Source organism: Mchenga conophoros, linkage group LG2 (assembly GCF_057382185.1).
Source record: "Mchenga conophoros isolate Kocher_MC1m ecotype Shallow Benthic linkage group LG2, M_conophoros_male_GT1.1, whole genome shotgun sequence".
NCBI classification, from domain to species: Eukaryota; Metazoa; Chordata; class Actinopteri; order Cichliformes; family Cichlidae; genus Mchenga; species Mchenga conophoros.
In genome coordinates, this window is record NC_140527.1 from 3863932 (window position 1) to 3889554 (window position 25623).

The following is a 25623-nucleotide window of genomic DNA, read 5'->3' on the forward strand; positions in this document are numbered from 1 at the left end:
AACCTTTATTTTACCTACACACATACTATCAAAGCTTCCTATGTGTAGTTTAATGTTCTTATAGCAGCCAGATGATGCAACAGACCTGTAAGTTTCGTTTCATTTGGTACATTTTCCTGTTCAGCCTGATGAATCAGCAACATAACTTGGTTTTGTACAATTAACAATAAAAACAACCAAAATACCAAACTGGGACTTTAATCACATGTTAAATTTGCCACTTGTAAGTCAGATGATTTCTAGGCAAAATAAATGTGACAAAAAGTATCAGAATGAGAAAAGATGAAGAAAGACAAAGTGCTGCAACAAAAAACCTCATTATGATTGCTTTGGTTCCTAGCACAGTTGTCTCTAGTTTTTTCCATTTATCTGCAAACACTTGCTAGCTACTAGCCAAGTGACAGAAAAACTTGAAAAAGTGTGATACATACTGTAAATGGAGAAGTTTCACCTCTCAATGTAAAGGTTTTGCCTCAGAGCTGCAGCCAACATGTTGCAAAATCTCAATTTTTACTGTGAGCACAAATGGGAATTATTTTACCACAAACTGCCATCAACCCTCAGAAGGCACTTGCAACCGGTCTGTTACAACGGGTAGTACCCAGTGGATTGTTCATCGTCGACTATGACTGTCATTCATCCTAAATGAATGTCTTGTGGTTAGTGGTCACAAACCTCAATTACAAGTTTCAAAAAACCATGAAAATAATGAATCAAGATTTATAAGTGGGCTCACAATTACATTATTTTCTGGATGCAGTGACTTTGTATATTACAAAACACAAACATGGAGTGATGGATGCATCAAGGGCAATGATGAGTCGAGCCACATTCATAAGAACATTTACCTAAAACATTAATAATTAGCTGATGGCAATTACTTCCAGTGTCGGTTAATCCATTCCAAAAGCCTTGACGGCTGCATAGATCCTTTCTCGCTCCAGTGCTTTTGTATTTCTTTTTCTAGCACTGTCAGTTTTTATCGTTGTAAATATGACAGCAGAGTAAATGCATGTGTCCTTTTCTCTCTGGAGAAATGTGGGGGGAAATGAAACGGTCAGTGTTATAACAAAGAATAATTACTTATTTTTGATGAGTTTACCTTACCTTCACGTTTCTTTTTTCAATACTTTCTTGCAGGGAATTAGAAGCTAGAAAAGAATAAAAATAAATTTATAAAAATTAATATTAAATTAGCATTTGTGACAGTAATTGTGATATATGACATAAGTAATATTACCATTGCAGTCACACTTGTTATGCTTGATGATATAAATAAGAATACCAATTGCCATCACACTTATGACCAACACAGCACACAGCAGCAGAAGAATTGTATTGTCTTTCAATAAACCACCAAAGGTCCCCAAGCCGGTTTCTGACAGAAGAAAAAAAAAATTAATCACATTTTTTTTAACTTCTAATTAAGAGCAACAGTATCATCAGCATGTGTCAAACTCACCTCTAATATTGAGTTTTGTTCCATTCCCAAAAATAACTTCCCCACAAATGACCAGAGCACAATAATAAGTCTCAGTATCTGAGGAGGTGATGTTCTTAGAGAGTCGATACACACAGCTTTTTGAAGACAATGTTGACTCAGGTTTCTTGGTACATTCATCGGATCCTTTACCATCAGTGTAAATGATGTTCGCCAAAGATTTATCTGATCCAGCACCAAACCAGTGGACACTGTGTTCATCAGGACAAGAACTGTTGCCAGAACTAGAGATGACCGAACACTGGAGAGTCACTGAGTCTCCTGGCTGAACTGGATCACTTCCTGCCGGCAACTGAACAACAGTGTAGTTTGACTGAGTGTTTTCTATAAAAAATGATAATAATATGGAACTTGAAAAAGGGCTGCAAAGGGTTAACGCATATAAAGAATGTAATGAAGGTTAAAACAAAACCAAAACAATGAAAAGACATCATTACCATTCAGAGACAAGTAGGTTGCATTCCAATGATCTTTACTCCAGGTGGAGGCTGCACAATGATAGAGTGCTTCATCTTCTCGGACAGTCGAAAAAATGGTCAGCATGCTCATTACTTGTGTGCTGTTTGCATCAAATCGTGACTGAGGAAAGCCTCGTTCAAATGTTGGCTTTTCAGTAGCTTTCATCAACGTTGTAATTAGTTTAAGGCTGCCACCAATGTTCTGTTTGTACCACTTGACTCGTGTGTTACTATACTCCAAATCAGGGAACCAACATGTGAAGGTCACTGAGTTGCCAAGTTGACATTTAGTCACTGAGAGTAGAGCAGCTGTAGGAAAGCACAACAGATATGTAGATTATATAAATGCAATTAGATAAGAATCATAATATTGTAGATTTGGGAAAGAAAAATAGAAGAAAAAAAATCTGTACATGCATATACATCATCAGTCTTATGAAACAGCATATCCAGAGGCAAAGCGTAAATGCATTACTTGCAACTGGAAGGCAAATTGAATTATTTTGCTACAAAAAATGACAATTGGGTAAAACCTCCACAAAACGCTAAAATGGGACATAGGTAGATTGCACTTACATCCTTGACGAAGCAGAGTCAGTATAATCCATAAATGCAACATCTTGATGCTTTTTGTGATGTGGGCTTTGGTTTTTAAGTGAGTGATGCAAGATTGATGTGATAGTCCCGACTGTCAAAAGAAGCCACTTGGTAGCTGCTTTCATTTCCTGCATTGTGCAACATGCCTTTGGAGGTTTTTGTGGTTTGCTCAAACAGGTCAAACTTCAGCATAAATATTTTAATAATCTAATATGTTCATAAATATATGGCATAATAATAATTATGTAAACAGAGAATATAGCTTAAGTGAAAAAGTTGAGGTGACAGGTAAAATATTTAGTCAACAGTTCTGAGGAGTTGTGATCCTGCAGAAATTTACAGATAAATAAAGTAATGAATTTGTTGCCTTTATAAGGCTAAAGGCTCAGTATGCTCACATTCACAATTTAAATAGCGCTTCTGTGCAAAAGGTAGAGGTCATTTGCTGTATTAACTGTTTTCAAATATCAACTCTAAAATGACTTGCTTGTTGCATCTGATGAAAATCAATAAAAGGTATTAAGGTATTTAATTTTTATATACATATACATTATTTGTAACTGTAAATCAGTGCATCATTTTTTTCTGGAGCACTGGGTTTTACACAATTGTTCTGTAAAGTTTTGTTACTCTTTTTAACTTGTATCACGTTTGATTTTCATTTTTGATTTCCTGAGAAATAGGGAAATACCCACCCATGTATTGATCATAGTAGCCTTTTATGAAAAAAAATTGCATGCGTTCTCCACTGTTAGTCCTGTGGTTGAACCAAATGTGCCTTCTTAACACATACAGCATCTGTAAGTAAACCGAAACTTTACAGTCTCTGTATCACTTGTTTTGAGGACTATAGTTTAACAGCTTTCTCCAGTCCACAAGTGTTAACGCTGTAGAATACTTTTTTTTCTCTTACGGTTTTCTTACTGAAGGAAGTCTGCCTCACAGCAGTTCAATTTCCATTCAGTTCTATTAACATAGTGTCAAATCAAAACAGTTGCCTCAAGTTGCTTTACATTAAAGGCCTGACAGTAATACAGAGAAAACACCAAAGACCAGGCAATCACCTATGAGTAGGGATGGGTATCGTTTAGGTTTTATCCGATACCGGTGCCAAATCGGTACTTTTGAAACGGTGCCGGTGCTCAAACGGTGCTCAAACCGGTGCTTAAAGAATGGAGAACACAAAATTGGTCCGAAAACCTCTCATGTTCAGCTGTTGTTTGTAAAAAGATAACAATGTTAGCCTTTTCTGCAGCTATGGGGCATATATGGTATCACTCTTGGCTGGAAGCAGTGCTTAAACAATGGAAAAAACACAAACTTTGTCCAAAAACCTCTCATGTTTAACTGTTTTCCACTTCTTCTTTGGTCATTTTAGCCTTTTTGGCCAGGGTGAAGGGAGTATCTGCCATCAAACAAGAAGACAGCCGCATGTAGCTATGATGATGTTTGCTAGCTCACCTTACGTGCATTAATGTAATAACGTGGTTAGCCTACTCAACGTAAATTACACACGAACAACATTAAACTACTCACGCAGAAAAGAACGGCTGCTGCTGCATCATCATCCATCATCATTTCTGCTACACTGGCAGGGCTAGGGGCCAGGACTCTCCTCTTCGGGTTTTTGGGGGATGTTGCATAACAGCCAACCCACCTGCAGTAGATGCGCTCGGTGTGAGGTCTCGCAGCAAGCTATCAAATACGGCGCATTTCTCGGCTTTTAAAAAAAACGCTATGCGTCGCCAGGTGTTTCATCGGATTTGAGGTGTTACCTCCTTTGACAGTATCACAGTATCAGCTTAAAGCACTTGTTGCTGCTGAGTTTGCATATTTTGCTGTGAAGTACAGCCAGACTTTTGACCGCTTCGCCTTGGGCATTTTTAATCTGTAGCTCTGCTCTAACAGAACGTACGTACCTGGCCCCGCCTACTATCCTCAGAAACGTAAAATGATTGGCTAGAAGTGTATCACAGCTCAGGAAAAAAAAGCACCGAAATAAAGCACCGAAATGTGCGCTGCTTTTCGGTCTGGTTACTACCGTTTATGTCAGAACGACACCGGTACCCATCCCTACCTATGAGCAAGCACTTGGTGGCAATGCTAGAGAAAATCTCCCTTTTAACAAGGTCAGGTGGGTGGGGCATCCATCCTCCATGATTGGTTGGATGTGAGGAGAGGAATGGAGAAAAAAAGGAGTAGGAATGTCTATATAAGTGTATGACAAACAGAACAGCCTGTTTGTCATTTATTTTAAATTATGTTCCACTTCAGAATGATGTTGAACAGTAAGTCATTTTGCTTTAGAGCGGGGCTGTCTTTTGATTGACACGTTGCTTATTATAGTTTATTGTGTCGTGTCCCTCACTTTCTCAGTCAGATTAACAGCTGGAAATATAAAACAAGAAAATACTAATAGTCAAAATTGAAGTTAAAGCTTCAGAACAAGATTTGATAAACCAGTGAGTGTTTTGATAATGGTTATGTGCATCTTCTGAATGCAGATACTTCTGAATACAGCAGCTAATTCCATTTTATTGCTATTTTATCTCTATCTTGATACAACAAATCCCTTTGAAGGTAGTAGCTGACTACACATGCTGGCAGACCTGGAACCCATCTTTGAAGCAACCATTTCAAAGGCATTGAGACTTCAAGTTAATTGCACATGGCGGCCACAGTCATTTTGGTCATTCCACAGTTTTGTAGTGTGAATGTAGCATAACTAGCAAACTGACAAGAGTAGGTTAATAAGGAGTCATAGAGACAAAAGTAGTGAACTAATGAAAAAATTTATTAAAACATTCTCAAAAGCTTAAGAAAAATCAGGATAAACACAATGCAATAGCCCTTAGCTAATTCATTACGTAATAATTTTTTTGTGCCAGGTTTCAAGTAACAATAAAAACGTATTTTGACAAATGCAAACAACAGAAACGAAAGATTATTTCATTATTATTGCTTTAAAAAAATCACCAAATTAAGAAAAAAAACCACTTTCCAGCTGAGCTCAAGCGTAAATAAAATTGTTCTATTGTTAATAACATAAATAATCAGTTCTATAAGTCTGTATAAACAGTTTTTTTCCATGTCCAAAATAAAGTTTACTGCTAACAAAAACAACAAAAAGCTTAATTAGTTTCAACTGGCTGCAGGTTTCCCCAACCATATAGGAGTATTCAGTACAGCTGCATAATGATCTGTACTAGCAATAACCACTGGCTATCCCAGAGATCAGTAACCGCTTTGGAAAATTAAAAAAATATTTATGTACTAATTTATTCTCCCTCAGTTATATCTGTCATCTATCCTTGTGTGTCAGAAGTATTGTATAGCTGAAATACATTTTACTCTCAAACCCCAAAACACACCTTGCCAAATACTCGTTTATCCGAATGATTGGGTTCTATAGCACAAATAAAGCGATGTAGTGTACGAGGTTAAGTGCCCAAAAAACTGATGGAAATTATAATGCCTGCTAGTTAGCATCTCAGTAAGAAAAACCCTAGTTAGTCAAAGAGGCCATTTGTTTTAGAAAGGAATGACCATCGATGAGTCAAGCAGGGGGACCTCTTTCACCACCTTACACTGCTGCGATTGCATGTATTAATTATTGTATTTTATACTTGGTTATACCAAAAAGTCAACCATTTTAAAAAGTGGTTTTTATACTAAAAAGACATTTCAACTCCAATAAACTACAAACAAACAAAATCCCAAAAGAGGGCCCAAATATACGATCGAAATGTATAGTTGACTGTTTCATGTCTCTTGGGAAAATACACTCTCTATTACAAAATTTCTCTCTCATTAAAGGCCATCAATACATAAAATGTATTGATTACGACCTTAACTGTAAATGTATCTACTCATACCCTAAAACTCTGACATCTGCATAGATGCTCTGTCCATCAACAGATTTTTCACCGCTCCTTGGATTTCGTCTGACTTTCTTCTTTGTAAAATTAGGCACAGAATAAACTAAGGGCTCTTCAGTTACCTGTTGAGATAATGTGACAACTTGATTAAATATAAAAAACATAAATGTTCCAGTGCAACAATTTAGATTTAAAACAGCCTACCTGCTGATGTTGTTGGTTGCCTGTGGTCATGGTAGAATGTGTTTCCACTGGAGCAGCAGCTGGAATAAATTACCCAAAAAATAATATGTACAGATGCAATGAATTTCATAATATACTCAAAATTAAATATAGATAAATATAATAGGAAATTCATTACCATTCGAACAATTATATTTCTTGTTCTTGAGTACATAACTCAGTAAGGCTATAATCATCAAACTTATTGCCAAAGCAGCACACAAAAGAAACACAACTGTGTTGACCACCTGAGAATCTCCAAATGACCAAATGTTGTCTGAAAAACAAAAGGATCAAACACGAAAGGTTAATTGCTATGAAAACATTTCCTTAAATGTGCCTCCTGAAAACTAGAAATAATCTGAAGATGTATATATTACATAAAGGTTGTTACCTTTAATATTCAATTTTGCTCCATTACCAAAAATGACATGTCCACATGTTGCCACAGCACAATAGTAGTTTCCAGAATCAGAAGAGCTGATATTGTTCTTTGAGAACTTGTAGACACATTTTCGAGGAGAATGAACATCAGACTGCCTCTCACATTCATCACCACTGCTTCTATAAACGTAAATCACACTGGGATATGTTTCATCCATTCCTGCTCTGAACCAGTACACATCCTCTGGACATGTATTCTTCTGCAGGTCAGAGAGGACCGAACACTGTAGAGTCACTGAGTCTCCTTGATATATCGGAGCTGATGGCAGCTCTTGAATGACAATGGGGATGTCAGGTTCTGGTCCTGGAAAATAAAACAAAGTATGTACAATTCATTTAAAACCACTGCAAGAATTTTTATTTTTCACAGTCATGAATAAAGCTAAACTTATGCCACCAACTGTCCCTCAAACTTATGTATGATTCTTAACAAAAGTATTTTACCACCCATCATGAAAACAAGAAAACAGAAAAATGTATCAATCAGCCAAAAACTTGTTTAAAGGCAAAACTTATATTGTTATTTATTAGACAAACAGCAAACTGAATTCATGTTGTTATACACTCATTTAAGCTGACTTCTGTTCAGGAATGCAAGTAAATAAGATTTGGTATCTTAATAAAATATAGTAAAGTACTTTACTATATTTTCAGCTTTTTTGTAAAACAGTACTTTTAAGAATTCAAGTATAATATTGATATTTTATTATAAACATATGCTTCTGCATGCTGGTGCATTATCCAACAGAGAAACATGAAAAATCATTTTTCTAATAACTAGTAATAACTAGTAAGTACTGTTAATTAAGGGCAGCTATGGCTTAAACCGTACAATGAGAGGTAGTTAATAAATGTGTAAATCAAAATAAATTCAAAGTTGAGCATCAATAAGGAGAATATTGTGTCATTTACCTTTGACTCTTAGGAAAGTAATATTCCACTTTGTCGTTTTGAGTTCAATCACTTCTTCACAGTAATAGAAGGCAGTGTCATTGAGCTGTGTTTGAATTATATGGAGGACAAATGTTCCTGTTTCCTTCTTTGTTGTAATACGAGGAGTTTCGTTAACAGTGCCCTGATCAAAAGTGTAGGTCGCCCCTAAGACTTCAGGCAGATTTCCAGCAACAACTCGGATCCAAAAAAGTAATCCTGACAAGTTAGACCGGCGACTACACGTCAGAGTCACATCTTCTCCAAGATGAACATTTTTTGTTACAAAGCTTTGGTCATCCATGCATCCTGAAAAAATAAAGACAATCCTTTACATCCAAGTGTAAAAGGTAACAATTACTGAAACACAGAGAAAACTGAACACAGATGCATACTTACGCCCAGCTGTGAGTATAAGAGCTATGCACAATATGATCAACATTTTCTGGTTCAGACCTCAGTTAAAATTAGATTTCACTGCAAGATGATTAATCTTAATGTGGTTTTATCAAATGGGAGGGGACAATGAGATGGGAGGGGACAATGAGATGGGAGGTAACCATTTTAAAACAATCTGATTGGTCTGTAATAATGTTAGTTTTTAAATGTCTTTCCAAAATTAAAATTATCTCATTGTCTCCAATAAACATACATGACACGAGCAGTCATCACACCACAAGTAAAATTCTAGAATAGATTTCCTGTCCAAAATTTTTAGCCATGTTACAAAGAGAAAAGTTCCAAGACATCACTTTTTGCTTAGTTGCTCTATTGGGCCAAAAGAAGTGGCTAAATATTACCAGAAAAAGGCAATTATGGAAAATTGTATCCAAGATTTTACATTATAATTCATGATATAATTTTTTATTATTGATAAACACAACATCATCAATACAGGAAGACGAAAAATCTTCACCAAAACACAAAACATGGCTGACAATACAGGTCAATCGTATGTCAAGAGAAAAACTACTATTTTGTGATTTTGCAGTAAAGAGGCTATATTAAAAGAAAACGTTGCTTCGTTTATTTTGGGCTAAACTAAAACCATGAGAATTTATATGATGTCTGAGTTTTCTTTTGGTAACATCTTACACACGAGTCTTTTATTCTCTTTGCACTGCTGCCACCATTTGGTGGAAGCTGGTTTATTAATCCACTAAGAAAATTTAATTCAGGTTGCAGGTTTTTTCTTACTGAGATGCTTTTCTGACTGATGTTAGCTGATATTAGTAGATTTAGATTTTATATCTACATTATTTTGGATAATCTTTGAACCCACTGGACCAAAAGTAATCTGTCTTTAATATCCCTACAGATTACTTTGAATTTTTTGCTTGTTTACATGCGTTTTCCTGGTCTCTCGCTGCATCTATACTAGAGATGGACCGATCCGATATTACGTATCGGTATCGGTCCGATACTGATACTGATGATTTTGAGTTTTTTTTATTGCTATTGGTTTGCGGCTGCTTTACGACAGTCGACTGTGGTAGTACATCCTAGCGGGAGGGGCTATGAGCTCACGTGGCTTGCAGCTGTGCCAGAGAGCAAGCTGGGGTGAGCTAGCGGGGAATATCGCCTTCTGCAGTAGCCTTGAAAAGGACTATTGTTCGTTCTCCTGCCAGGTAAAAATCTGTTTCGTATGTATATTATACTATTCCATGTGTTATCATGTGTTTGCTATGATGTGATGTGTAGTAATGGTTATTAAGGTGCTAATCGCTAATCGAGGCTAAGCTAGCAAGCTCGACAATTACCGCCATGCTAAGCGGACGTTGGTAGCCAAGTTCGTATGTCACTATGGGGCTATGAGCTCACGTGGCTTGTAGCTGTGCCAGAGAGCAAGCTGGGGTGAGCTAGCGGGGAATATCGCCTTCTGCAGTAGCCTTGAAAAGGACTATTGTTCGTTCTCCTGCCAGACGCTTCGCTGCTGTGCTGCCTTACTGCTGTGCTGCCTCGCTGCTGTGCTGCCTTACTACTGTGCTGCCTTACTGGTGCCATTAAAGGACAAGCGGCCGCCATCCCTTCATCCATCCGGACCTTGATTATTTGGACCGAAGTACTCACACACACGCCCGCATTCAGTGCCATACACTCTCTTTATTTTGCTGGCCAGCTAATATCATTTGTTTTTTTTTGTTTTTTTTGTTTGCATTCACAAAGACTATCCAAAGACATTTTGGTTATTGTCAAATAGACACTCTCTGATTACGGACTGAGGAGGTTGTGGTGTTACAACCCCAGGACTGAGAAAAAGGACTCTTTACATAATATATTCACTTGTCTCCTGGTTAGGAAAAGTGACTAGTGATGGAAATATTTTTCTTCTTCTTGTCTTTGTCTACATTGTATCCCAGAGAAGTTTTAAGTTGTTCAGGTTGAAACATTTGCACTTAAAGTCGGTTAAGTTTCCTTTGATATATCAGTGTCAAGCTGATGTTTAAGAGGGTATGTTAAGGACAGATGTGCTCCAGTCCATCAATCCTTTAAAGTGCTGGACACCGATGGTAAATTGCCATCAGACCCTAAATAAATTGTCCTCTGCTGTTATCCATATTGCTTCACTCATTCTTTGGTGAGTAGACGTATTGGTTACACATACAGGTATAACAGAATAGCTTTAGTGTAGTTGTTGTTTTAAACTTGAGTATGAACTTATACAAAATGCAGCAAGATATTTAAAAAACAGTTTTGTTGATTAAAAAACACTATATCGGATTCATATCGGTATCGGCAGATATCCAAATTTATGATATCGGTATCGGACATAAAAAAGTGGTATCGTGCCATCTATAATCTATACTAGAGATGGACCGATCCGATATTACGTATCGGTATCGGTCCGATACTGACCTAAATTACTGGATCGGATATCGGAGAAAAATAAAAAATGTAATCCGATCCATTAAATATCACGAAAGCACATCACAAACTTGCAACACGGCGTAACTCACCTCAGAACGTTAGCACGTCGGAGCAGTATGCATCACGTGATAGAGCGGCTGTGGCATGCGGGACCTGTCAGTGGTCTGGATAGCATGTGGAGCTTCGCTAGCAACCCGGCATTTCATCTCCGACAAAGTTATCCCCGAGAGAAGTAAAGCAAGTTTGTAAGTCCATCTCTGAATGTTTGTAAAGCATTCCTGCGTTAAGCTTAACAAGCGACTGCCTCTTCTTGCTGCTACTTCGATCATGAAACTGCTTAACGATCAGCTGATCGGCTTTTCTGTCGCGTGTCCGTGTCTCTTGTTTGCTTTTGGCCCACTTTGCACCAGAAAGAGGAAACCAGCGGCTGAACAACAGCAGCACGTTTAAGCTTGATCAGCTGTTGTTAGAATTTATTTATTATTACTTTCTACTCAAGGATCTTTTTCTACGTAGCTGACGCTGGTAACTGTGCAGGGGCGGATCTAGCAAAGTTTAGCCAGGGGGGCCGATAGGGCATTAACAGGTAAAAGGGGGCACAAAGACATACTTTTCTTTCTTATTCTCATTTAAAATGTCTAGCTTTTAATAAATAATTATCTGACACCCAAAGTTTCAATTTGATGTAAAATGAATAGAAGTCAATTACTGTATATAGTGACTATTAAGTCTAATATATATACCCTAGTAAGCTATAGTACTTTTTCCTTTGGGAAGGTACCATCTGTGCAGTCTGCAATTTTGTTGAAGAAAGATGTTGAATCTATTTAATATTTCTTGAAAAATAATTGATTTCTGTGCATTTTTTTCACACTGCATCAAATTAAGGTTGATTACGTCGATTAAGCATCATGAGGTGGAGCGTGAGGGGTGGTTCCCCATTTTTTTATTTTTTTATTTTTGTTGTTGCTGGGAGTTGGAACCCTATTAGTTAGGTTGCTTAATATTTACGCTAAGTACTCTTTAAAATACCAGAATAGGGAGGATGGTGTAGGTTGAAGTTTATTAGATTGATCAGTATTGCTGAACTATGAAATTTTTTTTTTTGCATACAGGTATAACAGAATAGCTTAAGTGTAGTTGTTGTTTTAAACTTGAGTATGAACTTATACAAAATGCAGCAAGATATTTAAAAAAAAAACAGTTTTGTTGATTAAAAAACACTATATCGGATTCATATCGGTATCGGCAGATATCCAAATTTATGATATCGGAATCGGTATCGGACATAAAAAAAGTGGTGTCGTGCCATCTCTAATCTATACTAGACGATTCATAAAAAGTGACCCTTGATTACTTTAAAAGTAAAAAAAAAAACAACTACTATTACTCCAAAAAGTTGATTCTGGTCATCTGGACGTAGCGTTTTGTGGGAGAAACGTTTCGTCACTCATCCAAGTGACCTCTTCAGTCTCAGCTGACTGCAGGTTTCCCCAATCTTATAAACAGTACATTTGCATAATGACTGAAGCGAGCCCACTGAAGGAACAATGGGCTGGGAGGTCAGTTCCTTATTCTTAATTATGCAAATTCTCAAAACCATTGATCAACAACCACTGACCAAAACCTACTGATCAAAGACCACTGATCAATGGCCATGAGTACCATTCACAGAGAGTTGGTGAATGGCTGCAATCACAGCATTGTAAGCAGTGTTGGGGAGTAACGGAATACATGTACCGCCGTTACGTATTTAAAATACAAAATATGAGTAACTGTATTCCATTACAGTTACCGTTTAAAAAGGTGGTATTCAGAATACAGTTACTTTGTTGAAATAAATGGATTACACTGCGGTACTTTCCTGTTTCATGTTGTCGCGGGTCAGGACTGTTTGGGTTTTGTTGGACAGCTACGTTCTGTTGTTCCAGGCGGCAGCGTTACGGTTGCCATGGTTACAGGGCGACGCTCTCTCTCTCTCTGCGACTGTGTGTTTCCTGGGTGAGAGAGCGCCTTTTCGTTGTTGTTGTTGTTGTGCTAAGCTAACAGGCAGAATGCTACAGGCAGAATGCTACAAGCATAGCACTAAAGAATGTAGCATCATGGGCAGTGTAGTCCGTGTTGCAGGGAGAATGGACTGCCATACACGTTAATGTGTCTGTGAGCGAGGAGGGAGAAAAAGGGGAGTGGAAAGGTACGAGTTGTCATCGAGGAAAAACGGGAGCTGGAAGCATGTAAATATAATAATAACCACTTCAGCCAAGAAGAGAGCCTGACGAGCCCAGTTGTAAGTAAGCTATTAAGACTCGACTGTACACCGTGTTCGTGTTTTCCTCCAAAAACAATAAGTTCCGTTGGAGCAGCCTTTCAACGCCTCTCTCTGTCTCTCGTAAGAAAAGTTGACCCACACAACAAAGTAAAGCTATTTTTCGGCTACGAGCCGACAGGGACCCCGCCGTATTAGTCAGAGGTCCCTTTACTACAGTTCGGAGTCGCGTACCTTCAGGAATAGTAATAAATCACACAGCAATAGTACATTCACTTTGTTGTAAAAAGCATGATAATATATTAAGTAATCCAAAGTATTCAGAATACGTTACTGTCATTGAGTAACGTAACGGAATACGTTACAGAATACATTTTGGGGCATGTATTCTGTATTCTGTAATGGAATACATTTTAAAAGTAACTTGCTATCCTACCCTGGAACACCACCAAGCCATTGGTTCAGATATGTGGATGACACCTGGGTGAAAATCAAATCTCAGGACGTACCACAATTCACGGATCACATTAACTCGGTGGACCAACACATCAGATTCACCAGGGAGGATATGAAAAGTGGCAGGTTAGCCTTCTTAGACTGTGAGATTTCCATCAGTAATGGGGGACATCTAAAAGCTGACGTGTACCGTAAACCTACACATACGGATCAGTATCTAAGGTTTGACTCTCATCATCCACTGGAGCGCAAACGGGGTGTCATCAGGATGCTACAACACAGAGCGAACACCATCCCCATGAACTTCTTCACAGATAAAATTTTGATCATTAGAGAAAAGATTACCAATAATCATCCCACAGATGTAATATTATCTACAGCTACTCTTAGTACCATTGATGTTAAGTTAGACTCTTTTTCTCCAATTGATCTTTCTGAGTTAACTTCAATAATTACTTCCTCCAAACCATCAACGTGTCTTTTAGACCCCATTCCTACAAAACTGCTCAAAGAAGTCCTGCCATTAATTAATGCTTCAATCTTAAATATGATCAACCTATCGCTAATAATCGACTATGTACCACAGGCCTTCAAGCTGGCTGTAGTGAAACCTTTACTTAAAAAGCATCTCTAGACCCAGCAGTCTTAGCTAATTATAGGCCAATCTCCAACCTTCCTTTCATATCAAACATCCTTGAAAGAGTAGTTGTCAAACAGCTAACAGATCATCTGCAGAGGAATGGCTTATTTGAAGAGTTTCAGTCAGGTTTCATACATAGTATACATTTTCACTGCTATGCAGATGACACCCAGCTCTATCTGTCCATGAAGCCAGGTAACACACACCAATGAGTTAAACTGCAGGAATGTCTTAAAGACATAAAGACCTGGATGGCCGCTAACTTTCTGCTTCTTAATTCAGATCAAACTGAGGTTATTGTACTCGGCCCTGAAAATCTGAAATATGGTATCTAACCAGATTCTTACTCTGGATGGCATTACCTTGGTCTCCAGTAACACTGTGAGGAACCTTGGAGTCATTTTTGACCAGGACATGTCCTTCAATACACATAATAAACAAATATGTAAGACTGCGTTCTTCCATTTGTGCAACATCTCTAAAGTTAGAAATATCCTGTCTCAGAGTGACGCTGAAAAACTGGTTCATGCATTTATTACTTCCAGGCTGGACGACTGTAATTCATTATTATCAGGATGTCCAAAAAACTCTCTGAAACGTCTTCAGTTAATCCAAAATGCTGCAGCAAGAGTCCTGACAGGGACTAGAAAGAGAGAGCAGATTTCTCCTGTTTTGGCTTCCCTTCATTGGCTTCCTGTTAAATCCAGAATTGAATTCAAAATCCTGCTCCTCACAAGCAAGGTCTTAAATAATCAGGCTCCATCTTATCTTAATGACCTTGTAGTACCATTTCACCCTATTAGAGCACTTCGCTCTCACACTGCAGGCCTACTTGTTGTTCCTAGAGTATTTAAAAGTAGAATGGGAGGGAGAGCCTTCAGTTTTCAGGCCCCTCTTCTGTGGAACCAGCTTCCAGTTTGGATTCGGGAGACCGACACTATCTCTACTTTTAAGATTAGGCTTAAATCTTTTCTTTTTGTTAAAGCATGTAGATAGGGCTGGATCGGATGACCCTGAATCCTCCGTTAGTTATGCTGCAATAGGTCTAGACTGCTGGAAGATTCCCATGATGCATTGAGTATTTCTTCAGTCAGTCTTTCTCACTCACTATGTGTTGATAGACCTCTCTGCACTAAATCATACTTGTTATTAATCTCTGGCTCTCTTCCACAGCATGTCTTTATCCTGTCTTCCTTCTCTCTCACCAACTGGTCGTGGCAGATGGCCGCCCCTCTCCAAGTCTGGCTCTGACTGAGGTTTTTTCCTATTAAAAGGGAATTTTTCCCTCCCACTGTTGCCAAAGTGCTTGCTCATAAGGGGTCATATGTGTTGGGTCTGCGCTTCCACAGGCCTCGCTAGTTTAGAGACTTATTCTCGTTAACGGCAAAAACAAGACGGAACCGGGTTTTACTTGCTAGCAAGGGAAGCCTGGTCGGAACCAGGCTCTGGGAGCTCAATGCTCCTCGCCCATCTCCAACCCAACTTATTCAACAAGCAGCCCTCCTCGCAGCTATTTATTTCCATGACAGTTACAGTTTACACAAGCACCTCCCCTCGTAAAAGCCCCCTATGGTTCTAAAAGACAAGGCACCATGTGTGTATGTGTGTGCACGTGTAAGCACCTGTGTGTGTGTATGCATATGCAAGAACGTGTGTGTGTGTGTGTGTGTGTACATGTTTGTGTCATGGGAATCCGTTTGTGTGACCTCCTGCTGATCACAGAAGATCACAAAGTTAATGCCCTGACAAAAAAATCTCCACGAGGGACAATCAGATGGATCAGAGAGGGCCCTCTCATTTTTATCAAGTGGATGCACCCAAGGTAGGTGAGTGTGTGCTCAGCTCAGCACAGTGCTTTTTCGGGGGACACTGTGAAAAGGATGTGCAAGGTTGAAGGGTTAAGGTGCCAGTGCCACCAGCTGTAAAGGACTACAGCTGCTTTATAGAAGGAGTTAACCTGTCAGACCAGCTGATTGGCTCCTATTCTTCATGTAGAAACAGCAGGAAGTGGTATGTGACAGTGCTGCATCACTTTATAGACATTTCTGTCACAAGGAGCTCTGTGTCAGACTGGAGCAGCAGTCAATGACACACAACGATTTCCAGAAGCAGTTGATCGTTGAGCTCTGTTTGGGTTGTCCCCACAACCAGCCCACTGGAGCTACCAACAAGCCCCAGTTGCCATTGTTGAAGTGGTACCTGGTCAAAACAAAGCCACAAAGGGGCACAAGAAGTGAAAGCTGTGTGGGAAGTGCACACCCTTCAAGTATGAGGCATGCAAAGTGGCTTGGTGCGTTATTGTGGACAGGAACAGTCACAGGGCGTATCACACCTCCACCACTGCTACTGAAAAATAATATTTGACTGTTCCTTTCTGTCTAAAATTTACCGTGACACTTAGAAGTTTGACTGCACTACTGTAAATGATCTTTTTAATGCTTTTTATTGTCATGTTGCTAAATTGTGCAAAATATGAATGTATTTATTTTTGTTTTTGCTCCACCAGGGCTACTGAACACTTACATTTCACTGTGCCTTTCTGTATATAGGTTCCTGTGACACTTAGAAGTGTGATTGCACTGTTGAGAATAGCTTATTTTGATGTTGTTTTGTTGTCATGTTGTCAAATTGTGTCCGATATGCATTTTATTGATTTTCATTTTTTGCTAGAGTTTATAAAAATGATTGTATCTCAAAACTGATTTTTTGTAAAGACTCAAAATACATTTTATGTGGTTTGAAAGGACTTTGTGCAGCTTTTTTCATTTAAAATTTTGAGCTATGGCACTTTGATATTTTTGTATCAAGATGCATGGCAATGACCATGTGGCAAAAGAGGGGTTTTGCCACATAGTTTTCATTTTTAAATTGCACGCACTGGGACGTCAGTGGTATGGAAGGAGAGACTGAGGTGCAGGTGCAGACTGAGACCAGGAGAGAAGGCTTCAAGAGGACCAGTGAGAAGCAGTGACCATTTCACAAATCTCTCTGAATCTCTGCTGCTGTGCTGGGGAGGCCCTGCGGCTCCGGCTGTCTTTTTTGTTCCCTCCTTCAAACCTCACCGTCACTGCCCTCTTCCTGCTGCTCCTCGCAAAATTCTTGGGCTCATTGTTGTCACTGCCACCTTAACTTCAGCTACTTTCCTTACTCCTCTTCCTCCCCCTCTGCTGCAGGGGCGTGTATTGAACAGATGATGGTCCATCTGGAGGTTTCTTCCTCTTAAAACGTTTTTCTTTGCTACTGTTACCAAGTGCCTGCTTATAGGGGTTGTTTGATTGTTGCTTTTTTCTTTACTATTGTAGGATTTTTCCTTACAATATAAAACACCTAAAAATGGCTGTCTTGTGTGGCACTATATAAAGAAAATTTAATTTAACTGAAAATTAAATGTATTTTTGGTAAATGGTAAATGGTAAATGGCCTGTATTTGTATAGCGCTTTACTAGTCCCTAAGGACCCCAAAGCGCTTTACATATCCAGTCATCCACCCATTCACACACACATTCACACACTGGTGATGGCAGCTACATTGTAGCCACAGCCACCCTGGGGCGCACTGACAGAGGCGAGGCTGCCGGACACTGGCGCCACCGGGCCCTCTGACCACTTATTGTGGTTACTTATTGTTATTCTTAGTAACCTTCTAAATAAATAAATGATTGTAAAAAAATGTATTGCTTTCAATTTCACTCTCCCAGTGAGTGGTTCCTCATTGTTTGGCTAGGTGCACTGAAATGAGGAAAATCTGACTGGTAACTGAAATGTTTGGGTTTGTAAAGCACTTTTAAAGCACAATTCTAATTGATTCTGACAAAATGATCTTTTTTAACTTGGGGCAGCTTTCAACATACTGGATGACAAGCACTTCTGTCATTTCCAGACAGTTCAGCTAAAATGATCAGTTACGGGAGCCTTTGGTTGATGTTGTAGTTTCTCACCATGCATCTGACAAACGCCATGAGGATAGCCGTTATTACTTCTGAAAGTCAGCATTAAAATTAACTTTGCCGTCTTTATTGAGTTGTATAATTAGAAAAGTAGCTTTGAAAGTAAGGCTCCCCAGTAAATGCAATGCTATTTTTACAGTGAGCTAACAAGCTACAGATACTCAACAATAATGAAAAATATTATTTATTTTATTTGAATACAATAAAGCAGAAAATTAAACATTTGTAACTTAAGTTGACTGCTTCCAGCATATTGTATTTTTTAAAAACCCATCACCAATTTTTCACATTACATAACCAACAGTCACAAAAACATTTATGTGGCAGAGAGCTGTTTCAAACATTGAGACCTGGCCATTATGTTTTTTATTATATTGTGAATGCTTTGCCATGGATAACACTTCCACTGAGATACCTCTGACAGGGGGCATAATTATCTTTTCACACTGCTCCTATGGTGTTAAAAATCATATGAGTTCCTGTTCTGTCAGTATACCAGCTGAATCCCAGATAATACAGAACAGAGTGGTAATTGATAGTAGGAGAACCAGGGCTCTGGGCAAAATACGATGAAGCTGCCCTGGTTTTTTTTTTTTTTTCTCTTTGCTTAATGCTTTAATTTAATTATTTTTTTCTTATTTTCTTTTCTTTTAAAATTTGTTTTAATGGTCAGTCACTAGAGAACAAGTACTGCGAAAAGGCTTGGGACTGTACGTGTTAATTTGAAAGGGTTTACTCCAGTTCTTTAGCTCTCCTCCCTGAAGAGGAGACGAGATGTGAAAATCTCATTAATATGCCTTGGAGTGGAGAAACCTCTTGCTGGATTAGACAAACATGGCTACTTGCGCTGAAGATTGACAACTTCAACAGCAGCACAAAGCCAGCTTCTGCATTATTAAGGTTGTTTGGTGGTCTTGTGCTGTATGTGATCTTGTCCTAGTCCCATTGTGACTTTCTTGACCACTACACGTTTAATAAGTTTTTGTATGGGACGAGATGTGCTCATTACTGAACCAAGCCTCACTCTGCCTCTCTACATGTCCCTGTTGGTGTTCTTCTCTATGGGGTCAGCTCCTTCTAGTTACAATTTAATGAGAAATAATAATCCTTTCAACTCTCACAAGACCATGTGGTTAGCAACAGCTTATCACTGTGGACAATGGTGACAGGTAGAAGAGGTGGAGAAGTGTAGCCACCTGTCAACACTGTCATTAAAATAATAATAATTATTATCATTATTATTATTATTATTATTATCAAAATGCTAATATTAGTAAAATAGTTGTTATTATTTAGAAATCCAACAAAATGCCTTTCATTACATAGATATCTTTTTTTTTTTTTTTGGCCTGTCCCGTTTGGCTCTTTTGCCATCAGAATTATTGTCTAAAGGCAAAGAAAGATGCCCAACGGATTTACTTTACCAAACTGACCATCCCAGCCTTGCTGTAATGGTCCATTTGATTCACCTTTTATTGTTTATTTTATTTTCACTTACTGAATACGGGACAGACTTGACTGGGGGAAAGAAGGGGAGAAAGAAAGAGGGAAAGAGAAACAGCTGAGAAGAGGGACGGGGGAGAAGGGCAAAAGACAAAAACCAACAGAGCGGGCAGAGAAAAAAAAATGCATATATCAATCACCTGGATTGATATATGCTGAGAAAGAAAAAAGAAAACAAGCTGAAGAGAACAAGAGTAATAGAATAAACAACATCACAATGATATATGGGAATATGACAGTAAATACTAAATGTTAAACATTATTGTGCAGCACATAAGATCAACAGAACACAGTGTGCTTTGAGGTAGGAGCCAAAAAGGGTGTAGTTTGTGGGTGTGATCACCCGTGTGTACACCTGTGAGCATGGACGCGCTTGTTTTTTGTTTTTTTAAAAGGTTCCTTCATGTAATAATCTGCTAGAGGGTGTGGGGGGGCCACAGCCCCGTCCTCCAGGGCATGAAGCAGGTGTGGATGAGATCAAAACTCCAGACATCCAGAGGCCCCCAGAACACAAGAGACCATGGAAGACCAACAGAGGGGCAGCTGCGCCACTGTCCCAGTAAGAGCTGAGGAGAGTCCCAGATGAGGGCTCACTCAGCAGCCGCGGAGCAGAAGCCAGGGGGAGTTGCAGTGACGCGCCCGTGAGCTCCGCCGGCAGCCAGCTGCGCCTGAGTGACCGAGCCCCAGGCCGAGAGGCCGGGGGCACCCCACCTCCGAAGTGGCCCGAGCGAGCCCCAGGCTCCAGGCCCCGATAAGCGGCCGCCAAGGAGTGAGCCGGTGTGTACCTGGACGCCCATCCCCGGACACAAAGAACCACCAACGCACCGATGTCTGAGGGGGTCCGCCACTGGCAGGGGAAGTGGTGGTAGGGGGAGATAGGCCTCCAAACCTTGGAGGGCCTGAGATGTCCCCAGAGAGGTGGCGCCTGACACCCAACCTGACATATAGACACAGACATACAGGCACACACAGACACAAACATCCATTCCCACCCTCATGCTCTCATATGCACTTACTCCACACTCAACCAACGTGGAGACAGACATAAAGAGACGTTGTACACACGATCACACTCCCCAAGCGTACTCTGCAAACCGGGTCTAGGTGCCCCCGCCCCTGGAGGGGGGAACTGCACCCAGACCCAGGTGGTGTTTCCCTTTTCCCTGCGGTGGGGGGAGGCAGACCGCCCCGACTCCGCAGCAGCAGGAAGGCTCCACACTCCAGACCGCAGTCGGACGGCCAACTCCTCCTCCTAGTCCTAGCCCCCCTGCTCCAGCAGGTCGCAGAGAATGGGGGTGAGAGAAGACTCCAAACCTCCCTCCACCTGCTCATTGTAATGTTGATGCATGTGTGTTCTAAGGTGCATTTAAAACCCAGGAGGGCTTGGAGCTACCTGCCAGAGAGCAGCAGGTAAGCGCATGGTCCCTCCTGCTAGCCCTCAATGTCTACGTGTATTTAAAATTGAGAGGTGGGCAACGATGCCAGGGGTGGGGTGTACACCCTGATGGTACTTTGGACTCCATGTATCGTGCCCACCCCCAAGATCCTATATGTATGTGTAATGAGAGTGTGAGTAATGTGAATGTCTAAGTTGTGGGATAAAATTGAGGCAGAGGCAGCCAGAAGGGGACAGAGGGGGGGGGGGGGGGGGGGTAGCCTCCTCTGCACCCTGGTTGTGGTGGAGCGGGAAGAGGGAGGCAGCTGGAGATGGGGAGGGAAGGAAGGGAGGGGCAAGTGACCCCTCCCTGGGGCCAGCTCCCCCGCTGACCCCAGTAGGCACCCCCATACTCCGCGACCCGCCAGGGAAAGGGGGCCCAGGCCCATCCAGACCGGGCCCAGTGCAGCAGCGCCGCCCGGCCCCACAGAGCCCGGGACAGTCCACCCAACCCCACCACAGAGAAAACTGCACCCACCCCACCATCCACTCATCTTCCAGACTACATAAGACAGTAAACGCCCAGGCTGAGATCTTCCTCCACCTCTCCTGTATCTCCCCCTCCTGCAGAGAGAGTTCCTGAAGAGAGGAAAGCTCCTGCAAGATGTGACCATCTCCCCCACCAGTTGAAGAGCCCCCCAGGTGGCTCGACGCACCGGCGGCACCCTGCTCCAGGGCTGGGCCCCCATGCACCCACCCGCCCACAACCCCGGCAACACACCAACCAGGACCCAAGCCCCCGAGGCCCGGTCCGGGTCCCAGCCCTGGTTTTTCTGCCTGTACTTGCAACAGCCTACATATGCAATGTGGCTACGTGGGAGATCATATGTCAAAGATTTGCATAAGATCTGAAAGCAAGAGTTTTGAGTGACAACGGAATGCACAGCAAACACACCAACATGGTCATCATTGCCAAGAACTTTGTTATCAGCTATAAAATTTACTTTTTACATTTACAAACAACTATTACAATGAAGCAAAAAATGATTCTATAACTGATTAATGTCCACATTTTTTATTTACGCATAGATATGGAAATCGCAGTTGAGGATCATCAGTCAATCAATCAAAGCTTTATTTGTCACAAGCAGGTTGCCCTGCAGTGAAAAAGGAACCCCCCCCCCCCCCCCCCCCGACCTTACACACATAACACAGACATCACATGGGGTTACAAGTCGGAGATCGGTAGCGTTACAGAAAAGAACACTGGAATGTACACAACAACGGGAGGGTACAAGAGGAAAAAAAGAGACCCCCACTCATGCTGTGCTTTCATGGTAGGACAGCATGAGAACAGGAAACAAAAAACCTCCTCTGCACAAAAAAGCACATGAATGGCCACAGCACAACATTGTGAAAGACATGACAAGCCACAGGGTTGGGTAGGGGATATCATAACACAATAAACACAGTATGTACATCTGATCTGGGACTGCTGCAATCTTTCGACTGCGCCGCCAGCTGACCCGATGTCCACATCATGGGGGAGGTAAGCATCGAAGGCACTAGACACACTGATGCTACCCCACATAGCAGACAGGTCTGGCCCGGATCTGGTGCCAAGCCGGCATTGCTGGCTGACTTCCTGCATAGTAAGTGGTATGTCATCCAGATATGGGCCAGGCCTGGCGTACGTGCCACTGTTTATGTGATAGTATGCCACATCTAGCCCAATTATGGTTTGGTTTATGTGGCCCAGGCTCATGGAAAACAGGTCTGGCCCGGATCTGGCATCAAGCTGGCACTTGTGACTGACTGGTGTCATGGCAGGGTGTATGCCAACCAGATGTTGGCCAGGTCTGGCAATGGCAATTTTAGTTAGAAGACCCAAATGCCACGTTGCAATACTATACTGCTGTGGTAGCCAACATTTCAAATGCAGGTTTGACAAGTTTGCGAGTGCACGCTTTATCCAAAACCTAGTGAAAGGTTTACTCATGTTCACCACCAGGTGTCTGTAGCTCAGGAGGTAGAGCAGGTCACCTGCTGAGGGTAAGATTAGTGGTTCGTTCCCTGAACCCTTTAGTCTGCATGTCAAGAATGTGAATTTGTATGAATGTAGTTAGGAAGCACTCAGTTTAGAGAAAGTGTGTGTATGATTGGGTGAATGTGGCATGCTGTAAAGAGCACTTTGAGTAATACGGGAGACTAGAAAAGCGCTGTCTGAACAGAGTTCATCATCTTACTTTTGCACTGTTATTATCCAGCACATGTTATTATTACATGGCTTGATTAAGGTACACATTAGGCTGACATCTGGGGCCAAATCCACCATAGGTCCCAAGCACCATACAGGTTTAGTCATTACGCTGTACTTGTATATCTCTTTCCATCATCATAGCTGTCTTAGTCAACCTGAACACAACCACAGTATGAAGCCCTGTATCCTGTGATATCTGAAAAAAAATAATATATTTCACAAAAACTGTGAGATGACAAATATATAAAAGGAATAACAGTAGTGTTACAATGTATGTATGTATGTTTAAAATAACTTACCTTCTGATTTAGTTGATTACTAGTGGTCATGGTATAAGTCAGTTGCACTGCTGCAGCACCTGAATTAAAGGAACCTAAAATAAAAATAACATTTACTGAAATTCAGAATATACTGCAAATTAAGTATAAATAAGTATAAAGGAAAACAGATTACCATTCGAACAATTATATTTCTTGTTCTTGATTACATAACTCAGTAAGGCTATAACCATCAAACTTATTGCCAAAGCAGCACACAAAAGAAACACAACTGTGTTGACCACCCGAGAATCACCAAATGACCAAATGTTGTCTGAAAAACAAAAGGATCAAACATGAAAGGTTAATCGCTATGAAAACATTTCCTTAAATGTGCCTCCTGAAAACTAGAAATAATCTGAAGATGTATATATTACATAAAGGTTGTTACCTTTAATATTCAATTTTGCTCCATTCCCAAAAATGATATGTCCACATGTTGCCACAGCACAATAGTAGTTTCCAGAATCAGAAGAGCTGATATTGTTCTTTGAGAACTTGTAGACACATTTTCGAGGAGAATGAACATCAGACTGCCTCTCACATTCATCACCACTGCTTCTATAAACGTAAATCACACTGGGATGTGTTTCATCCATTCCTGCTCTGAACCAGTACACATCCTCTGGACATGTATTCTTCTGCAGGTCAGAGAGGACCGAACACTGTAGAGTCACTGAGTCTCCTTGATATATCGGAGCTGATGGCAACTCTTGAATGACAATGGGGATGTCAGGTTCTGGTCCTGGAAAATAAAACAAAGTATGTACAATTCATTTAAAACCACTGCAAGAATTTTTATTTTTCACAGTCATGAATAAAGCTAAACTTATGCCACCAACTGTCCCTCAAACTTATGTATGATTCTTAACAAAAGTATTTTACCACCCATCATGAAAACAAGAAAACAGAAAAATGTATCAATCAGCCAAAAACTTGTTTAAAGGCAAAAGTTATATTGTTATTTATTAGACAAACAGCAAACTGAATTCATGTTGTTATACACTCATTTAAGCTGACTTCTGTTCAGGAATGCAAGTAAATAAGATTTGGTATCTTAATAAAATATAGTAAAGTACTTTACTATATTTTCAGCTTTTTTGTAAAACAGTACTTTTAAGAATTCAAGTATAATATTGATATTTTATTATAAACATGCTTCTGCATGCTGGTGCATTATCCAACAGAGAAACATGAAAAATCATTTTTCTAATAACTAGTAATAACTAGTAAGTACTGTTAATTAAGGGCAGCTATGGCATAAACCGTACAATGAGAGGTAGTTAATAAATGTGTAAATCAAAATAAATTCAAAGTTGAGCATCAATAAGGAGAATATTGTGTCATTTACCTTTGACTCTTAGGAAAGTAATATTCCACTTTGTCGTTTTGAGTTCAATCACTTCTTCACAGTAATAGAAGGCAGTGTCATTGAGCTGTGTTTGAATTATATGGAGGACAAATGTTCCTGTTTCCTGCTTTGTTGTAATACGAGGAGTTTCGTTAACAGTGCCCTGATCAAAAGTGTAGGCCGCCCCTAAGACTTCAGGCAGATTTCCAGCAACAACTCGCATCCAAAAAAGTAATCCTGACAAGTTAGACCGGCGACTACACGTCAGAGTCACATCTTCTCCAAGATGAACATTTTTTGTTACAAAGCTTTGGTCATCCATGCATCCTGAAAAAATAAAGACAATCCTTTACATCCAAGTGTAAAAGGTAACAATTACTGAAACACAGAGAAAACTGAACACAGATGCATACTTACGCCCAGCTGTGAGTAAAAGAGCTATGCACAATATGATCAACATTGTCTGGTTCAGACCTCAGTTAAAATTAGATTTCACTGCAAGATGATTAATCTTAATGTGGTTTTATCAAATGGGAGGGGACAATGAGATGGGAGGGGACAATGAGATGGGAGGTAACCATTTTAAAACAATCTGATTGGTCTGTAATAA

At 40.2% G+C, this 25623-nt stretch overlaps 3 protein-coding genes across 3 annotated transcripts; all 3 read right to left on the minus strand.

The window, feature by feature from the left end:
• Window positions 1-318: 318 nt before the first annotated feature.
• LOC146581547 (uncharacterized) lies at window positions 319-2614 on the minus strand. The gene is made up of 6 exons (XM_085283692.1): window positions 2536-2614; window positions 1939-2268; window positions 1463-1825; window positions 1241-1378; window positions 1108-1151; window positions 319-1028 (listed from the first exon to the last, which is right to left on the minus strand). The coding sequence occupies exons 1-6, from the start codon at window positions 2576-2578 to the stop codon at window positions 894-896; spliced, it is 1053 nt and encodes a 350-aa protein (XP_085139818.1). The 5' UTR covers window positions 2579-2614; the 3' UTR covers window positions 319-893.
• A 3730-nt stretch (window positions 2615-6344) lies between these two features.
• Window positions 6345-8339, minus strand: LOC146581548 (uncharacterized). Its single transcript, XM_085283704.1, has 5 exons — window positions 8013-8339; window positions 7051-7404; window positions 6796-6933; window positions 6639-6697; window positions 6345-6556 (listed from the first exon to the last, which is right to left on the minus strand). Exons 1-5 carry the CDS (start codon window positions 8332-8334, stop codon window positions 6422-6424), a joined length of 1008 nt encoding a protein of 335 aa, XP_085139830.1. The 5' UTR covers window positions 8335-8339; the 3' UTR covers window positions 6345-6421.
• Window positions 8340-16308: 7969 nt separating this feature from the next.
• Window positions 16309-25473, minus strand: LOC146581549 (uncharacterized). Its single transcript, XM_085249084.1, has 8 exons — window positions 25431-25473; window positions 25014-25340; window positions 24054-24407; window positions 23799-23936; window positions 23645-23703; window positions 23461-23541; window positions 22612-22730; window positions 16309-16459 (listed from the first exon to the last, which is right to left on the minus strand). Exons 1-8 carry the CDS (start codon window positions 25471-25473, stop codon window positions 16309-16311), a joined length of 1272 nt encoding a protein of 423 aa, XP_085105210.1.
• Between the last annotated feature and the right edge of the window lie 150 nt (window positions 25474-25623).